Source organism: Meleagris gallopavo, chromosome 1 (assembly GCF_000146605.3).
Source record: "Meleagris gallopavo isolate NT-WF06-2002-E0010 breed Aviagen turkey brand Nicholas breeding stock chromosome 1, Turkey_5.1, whole genome shotgun sequence".
Taxonomy (NCBI): domain Eukaryota; kingdom Metazoa; phylum Chordata; class Aves; order Galliformes; family Phasianidae; genus Meleagris; species Meleagris gallopavo.
Window position 1 is genome coordinate 1,342,477 of NC_015011.2, and position 7,377 is coordinate 1,349,853.

At 45.3% G+C, this 7,377-nt stretch overlaps 1 protein-coding gene across 1 annotated transcript in view; it reads right to left on the reverse strand.

Annotated features, from left to right (window-relative positions):
• Nucleotides 1-7,377, reverse strand: part of LOC100545769 (collagen alpha-1(VII) chain-like) — an 86,792-nt gene that overhangs the window by 30,311 nt on the left and 49,104 nt on the right. The window contains exons 56-67 of the mRNA XM_031552648.1: nt 5,862-5,942; nt 5,716-5,766; nt 4,759-4,794; nt 4,584-4,628; nt 3,844-3,888; nt 3,375-3,410; nt 2,915-2,950; nt 2,463-2,522; nt 1,886-2,011; nt 1,562-1,633; nt 1,346-1,381; nt 726-785 (exon numbers count right to left, since the gene is read on the reverse strand). Coding sequence (XP_031408508.1) covers nt 726-785; nt 1,346-1,381; nt 1,562-1,633; nt 1,886-2,011; nt 2,463-2,522; nt 2,915-2,950; nt 3,375-3,410; nt 3,844-3,888; nt 4,584-4,628; nt 4,759-4,794; nt 5,716-5,766; nt 5,862-5,942 — 684 coding nt within the window. The remainder of the gene's footprint in view (nt 1-725; nt 786-1,345; nt 1,382-1,561; nt 1,634-1,885; nt 2,012-2,462; nt 2,523-2,914; nt 2,951-3,374; nt 3,411-3,843; nt 3,889-4,583; nt 4,629-4,758; nt 4,795-5,715; nt 5,767-5,861; nt 5,943-7,377) is intronic.

Here is a 7,377-nt window from a genome sequence, read left to right on the forward strand (position 1 = left end):
CTTACTGTTTCTTCAAGTGTGCTATTGACTCTTTTTAAACCTTACTACAAGGGATAGCTGGTGGATTTGTGAAGTGCTTCAATGACTTCACTGAGTAGAACCCACCAGACATACATGCATTTGAGATGCCTAAACTTGGGCATCATCCTGCAAGGCCAAATCTCTCCTATCTGGTCAATATAGTATGTGATTCTGTAATTCTCTCCAGATTTATGCTAGAGTCAGAAGAGCAGAAACATTATTTCATCATTCCATTCTGATAATAAAGCTTGAGTGAGGTTTACCCCAGACCTTTCACAGCTGTTGACATTCTCATTAACTGTTTTGTCTCAGGGGCCTCATCGAACCATTCTGCTGGCAGATGGGGGATTTGTCTAAATGGATTGCACCATAAAATCAGTTTATTCATGGAACAGCCGCAGACGGAGCAAATTGAAACATGGCCCTTGATTATGACTCAGTAGGGTCTCCCTGGGGTCTTTGCCAGAAGGGCACCAAAACTTCTCAGCAGCCTGAGGAAAAGTGAGCATTGCTTCCCCAATTCCTGCTGGGTGTAGCAGTGTCTATCACCTCCAAATCTGGCCAGTGAAAAATTAAAGCAGGCTCTGTAGTCAGCTCTTTTGGCATCTTCTATGATGGATGAGCAGACAGTGATGGTATAAAGCTGCCTCCAAAGGAGAGTAGCTTGCAACAAGCCAAGCAAAGAACATTTACAGAAAACCTACTTGAGAACCAGGAAATCCTCGGGGACCTCTTGGACCAACAGCTCCAATCCCAGTTTCTCCCTGCAGATCAGAAAGACAGAGGTCTAATTTGGAGGAAGGACACCATGTGCCATGACTACTGCTCAGTTTGACCATAGAATCATAGAATCATTAAAGTTGGAAACGATCTCTAAGGTCATCTAATGCAACTGTCTACCTACCACAATACAGCCCTCTAAACCATGTTGTCCCTAAGCACCACATCTCCATCTTGAACATCTCCAGCAATAATGTCTCCACCACCTCCCTGGCAGCCTGTTCCACTTTCTTAGAGAGGATTTTTCTAATGTGGTTGGACTTGATGATCTTTAAGGTCTTTTCCAACCTCAGTGATTCTATGATTTTATGACAGTATGAAATGATTTAAGTTACAGAAAGAGTCAGGGTACTCCTTTCCATTGACTTTCTGCAGCTTCTCTGGAAGATGCCCCAACAAACTGGGGGAAGAAGGGCATGTAGGTGAGAGGGGGTGAAGCATCTAGACGGGATCCAGGATAAGGAGCCAGGAGATAGCAGTGGGTTGTCCATTACTACCCAAGGATCTAAGATATTTGTACCCTTCTTGGCAGGCTGGCACTCACCTTGTTGCCTTTGGGCCCAGGTGTCCCAGGAATCCCCTATAGGATGAAAAAAAAAACACAAAACACGACGACTTTGTTTTGCAAGTCCTTGGTGCTCTCCCATCCCAATGAAAACATAAAAGCACGCTCAGCCCAGATACCAGGGCCTCAGCCTCTCTCCCCAGCCAAGTCTCTACAGTCTCTCAGAAGACAAAGGGGGTGATGTATTAAAGTCACCTCTTTTCCTGGCAATCCTGATGGTCCTGCAGGCCCAGCAAGTCCATTCCGGCCTCTCTTCCCACTCTCACCCTTGAAAACAAAATCCTTTAAGGAGGAAAACACCAAAAGGCAAAGGTCCCACTTCTCCCAAGCCAGCCTGAAAGCAGGAGTGTGTCCCTAGGTGCTCCTAGGAGGAGTAGTCTTTGAAATGCTCCCAGTGTGGGGGCATCATTGAAGAGAGGTGGACTTCAATGGACTGTTGTAGGCAGTATCAGGAGGACCACACTTGTTTTCTCCTTGGGCTGAACAACACAACATGCACAGTGCCCTCAGACCACCTGCCTTCTGTCCTGGTGTTCCAGGTAGACCTGGAGCCCCTCTGTCTCCCTGGGAACCAGGAATGCCAGCGTTGCCACCAATGCCTTGAATGCCCTGGGCTCCTGGAGGTCCTGGAGCCCCTGGCTCACCCTGTTGAATGAATAAGAAGGAATTTAGATTTGAGGTGAGATTAATAGCCCTCCAGAAGTCCTGAAGAAAGCCCAGTGGTGTATCCTTGAACTCACATAACAGGTATGTAGAACTGGGGGTACTCCAGTAAGAGATGTTCATAGGGATGGAATAGGGGCTGTGCCATGGCTTAGTAAATGCAGAAGACCATGGACAGACATTTTTATCCTCTGGACCTGACTTGATCTAAAGTGGTCTCTTGGAGGACACAGAGCACCCCCTCCATCCCAAACCCTGTCACTGTTTTTGCAAGTTGGGTCTAGCTTCAATGCCATTACCATCTTCAGTGTCTTTCCCATCTCAATCACCACTGTGCACCACACCCAGCAGTGGGATGATCAGCAAAGACAGTGGAATGTAACACCCACAAAAATACAAGTGAGATCCTATCTAGAGGAGAAGAAAGATTTACCTTAAATCCTGGGGGTCCAGCCTGACCAACAGGGCCTCTGAACCCAATTCCTGGTTCTCCCTGTGAAGAGAAGAAGGTCAGGAAAAAGCAAGACCACTCTTGGCACTATGGGACCATCAAAAAGCACAAACTGGAACACAAGAGATTCCATGTCAGGAAGCACTCCTTTCCTGTGTGGATGGTGGAGCACTGGAACATGTTGCCCAGATAGTCCTGTATCTTCTGACATTACTCTTTTTTGATGTGTACCCTGTCTATATGAACCATCAGGAGTCCCCACATAGGAGGGATAAATGCTGGGTCCCCTGTGAGTATCCCATCCCAGCTGTGTTGAGCCCACATCTCAGGAGGTTATCTGGACTCCTCAGCTTGAGATGGGAGGTTAGATATTGGGAAGGTAGAAGAGTCATGGTGGGAGAAGAGACACCTCTGGTAACAGTGCTGTTCTTTACCTTCTGACCACTTTCACCTCTGTCTCCTTTGGTGCCCTGTGAAATGAAGAGAGAGTTATCAAGCCTGCTGGAGTGGCTGTGTGAAGCACAATCTCACTGGAACCCTGAGCAAGAGAAAAGGTTTCCAGTTGTGCCCATAGTCTGTGGCAGGATGGAGTAACTGGAAGTTCAGGGACACCTCTAATGTCCAGTTCTTTTCCCCAGAGAAGGTTGGAAGTGACTGTGTAACAATGGAGGAGCCAAATGCTCTAACACAAGACCATGCTGCTCCTGGTGTGTTACTGGGTTCTGGGTCTACTGGGCTGAGCTCAGGGGGTGATACAGGGCTCACCCTGTTCATACAGGGTTCATACAGGGGTCAGGGATTTCACTTCTCTATACAACTCCCAGTGCTGGATTTGGGCCACTTAGCTGGTGACACTGTCCTGTGCCAGTGGCTGAGCCTGACTCCACATCTCACCTTTTCTCCAGGCTCCCCCATCTCCCCAGGCTGCCCCTGCAAGACAAAAAGATCCATCTTCCAGTCACCTCCCCTTTTATGCCCATGGTCCCTGCACAAAGGCATTGAAATTCATGGTGACCCTTGCAAAATACCCTCTTTCCATTGGACTGTGAAACAACCCTCCGTTGTCCACCTTTCTTTTGAATATCTAGGTCCCAACACCTCAGATCTCCTGTTTGTCCCTTATGAGAAGTGTTCATGAAGAGACACTTTGTGTGGCTGAATGCCTGCTTGGGTGGCAGAAGATGCCATAAGAAAGTTGGAGCTGGGTCTGACCCTTCCTTCTATCCCTGTTTACATCAGCACAATCTCCCTCAGACCCTGAACATCCACTTCACCAGGATGTCCCAGCTTCTTATCTTCCAGACCCTATTAGCACAGGGAGCCTTCTCCAAGTCCCAGAGGCTCACAAAAGCCCTATTGCTACCTTTTCTCCTTTGTTTCCACGGGCTCCTGGAGCTCCCATTTCTCCCTGGAAAAAAACAACAAACAGCCCCTTTAGTTCAAGTATAAGGAACGTTTCCTTCCCTTTTTGGTCAAGGTAGGTGCTGCTTTCATTCCTGCATCATATTTCAGGAAGTACTGGAGGACTATCTTCTTTCCGTCGCATTTCTGGTTGGGCTATCCCAACCAGGTCCAAACCATAGAATCATAGAATATCCTGAGTTGGAAGGGAGCCATAAAGATCATTGAGTCCAACTCCTAAGTCCAACCAGAGTCCAACCAGATTAGGACTGTCCCTAAACCCATCATTGCTATCCTGCACAGTGGAAGTGCACAGAGAGAAAACAAACTGGAGTAATTGTAAGATATGAGCAGTATTGTAAATCTCTCAGGCCAAGAATAATGCAGATATTAATGTAAGATTGTAGATACCATGGGTTTGAGGGAGAAGGAAGAAGTTCACCGAGGAGAGAATTACTGAGGAGCCAAAAAACCTCTACAAATATGTCTAAAGCAGATGTGAAAAACTCAAAGTAGGGTCCTCTGCTCATTCTCAGTGGTCCAAACCACGGATTACTAACTCCTGAACCCACCAGCATGGCCAATTTTTACCTGTGACTTTTAGCCTCTAAATGAGACTGCCCTGGGGAGATAAACCTCCATCCTGTCTCACCCCAGCACTGCATTGGGTATCTGCATTAAAGGTAGAACAAAAGCACTGACCTTTTGGCAGTGGTGGAGTGGAACTGGAGGGCCCATTTCCTCCTTCTGTAAGAAAACAAATGATGGTACAAAACAGAGTTTGGATTCTGCATGATGGGAGAAAAGACTATTCACATCCTCACCACGTGCAGTGGTGGTGAGAAGAGCCCTGGGCATGAATATTATAATATTATACCTTAATTCTCCTCGGGCGCTGAGGACCTGGGTATGTCTTGAAGAAAAAAGAAGAAAGCATGAGAGCATGTGGGGAAATGTTTCCCCTCTTGAGCCGTGGAAAGGGTATCTTCAAGCTGCGAGATGATACACAGCAAATCAATGCATTGTAGCAGGGGTAGAGGTGTCTTGCAGGGAATCCATGTGTGGTCAAGGATCGTGAGATCCTCATTGAAACACTCCTGGTTGGATATGATGTGGTCTCCAGGCTCACTCTGAGCCACTCCATCCTGGATAGGATACCTGAGATCTGGTTGTACCCATTGGAAATGGGCTGTAGTGTCCACAAACCATGAAATGCCTTGGCACAGACATCCCACCATAACTCTGACCCTCTACAGACGTCTATAGAATCATAGAATCATTTGAGTTGGAAGGGACATTTAAAGCTCATCTAGTCCAACTCCTCTGCAGTCAACAGGGACATCTAGATCAAGTATGAGAAGCAACATGTCACCTCATGACACAGATAAGCTCAGCTCAGTGCTACCATAGCCCACTGCCAAAGACAGGGCAATCATCAATTACTGCTTTCAAGCAAATTAAATTAATTCAAACTCATAGGAGATCTAGATCTGTGTGTTTATAAACACACATTTACATGTTTATATACTCCTAAAAATATCTTCTATACTCTCAGGACGAAAAAAAAATAAGGTTATCGTGTTCCATCATTGATTAAGTTTGATTTTCTCCACTTCTGCTTTGTGAGCATCACGTTTCCCTTGCCAAACACAGTGAGAACACTCTGCTCTGCCAAGAAATTCAGCTTCATCAGCAGATGTTCCTTGCTTTATTTATTAATATTTATCACTAACCTTTCACATACACCCTCTACATTCATCATTGAGAAGAAGCAAATTGGGCTTCCTTTGCATGCATGTGTTTGAAGACAACCTTGTATCAGGTATTCACTTACCACATATCCAGATGGAGATTTTGGAGCTCCTGGGGCACCGGGAGGGTGAACCTATGATAGAGCCAACAAGAAATGATCCCCACTCCCTTATGGCTCTGCTCTTAGACATGCTAGCCCAAAGCCATTGGGGTGTAATGGGGCTTTACCATGTGTCTGTTATGCTGGGTTGATCTCCTGGCTCTAGGATGCCTTGGGAGTGCAGAGCCATCTTCTGAATTCATGTTTTCCTACAGGAAAGAAAGCAGCATCATAGAACCACAGAATCATTAAGGTTGGAAAAGACCTCTAGTCAACTGTCCACCTACCACCAACTACATCTTACAACCAATCATCCCACTGAGCATCTCTTGTGCAATTAACTTACGGCTATTTCAGAGGAATAATACCTAAAATCTTGCAACTTTGAACTCTACTTTCCTCCCTGCATCATCCATGTCTGGGTAACACACGTGATATGCATTTACTGCACACATTATACCTGATTGCAGTAATACAACTGTTGATGTTTGATCACTCTACTCAGTAATCTTGCTGACATTTGCAATGCTCATAGTTTTGGTTGGTACATATTTAAGACACACATTGTAAAGCTTGTACAAATAGTTACTGGCTTGTATTGTAAATTGGTCATAATACTAGCAACAGTAATTTATCTGCTTGCTGTTTTAAAAACAATCATATTCCTAGCTCAGTGTACAGCAGTTATTCCCTGACCCACATGGTAGTGAACTGCAGAGCAGCTTTGGCAAATATTCTGATATGAAAGCAAAAAAGCAATGGAGTGATTCACAACAACAGAAGGTAGGAAACCTCCATGCACTAAAACCTCAGCCCTGAGCCTTGCCAGGAGCATAGGTAAAAGAGGAACGCATTGGGATGGGATGCAGTTGTTTGGCACTATTTCCACATTCGTATTATTATTATTTTCAGAATCAAAGACCTGGATTGACCTCAAAATTTAATCTAGAATCATGTGTTGAGTTCTGTTTTGATGGATTTAACTAACTGGATGATAGTTTAATTTACTGGCTAATAAACACAGGAAGTTTCTGACTCACTAAAATGCATAATGAAAAAAGATATTTTTGCCCAAAGAAAACTGAGATTCCTTACTGAATCGTGGTGAGGAGCAAGAAAGAGGAAGAAAAGATTCACCAGTGATGTGCTGGCACACATTGCTCAGGAGTGCTTATTTGGGGTGGGTTTTGGTCATCCTGTACTGGGTTGCAGCTGATCTGCATGCAGAGCAGATGCAAAATGCTGCTGCCGTTTTGCTATGGGTCCGTATTCATTGTGAAGAGCATCATAAGGAAAAGGCAAGGCAAGCCCATGGGTTGCCAGGACCTTGCAGAGATTTTATGGCAACCCATCTGCATGGGATCTCATAACGCTGTCATTTACAAGGATGGTGGGAAATTGCAGGGGGTAATAACTCTCCTTCATTCTGCAATTCCTCCGCAATTTTAGCAGTTTCCAGCTCTGAGATGCCAGCAATAAGGTACCTCAAGAAAAAGGAGAGAAGCTGCTGCTTTCTGAAGCAGTGATTTGCTGATAGTCAGTAGCAGTGTCAGGAAAAAGGAAAAAGGAGAAGGAAAAATAGGGAAAGGAAAAATAGGGAAAGGATAAAGAGAGGAGAGGAGAGGAGAGGAGAGGAGAGGAGAG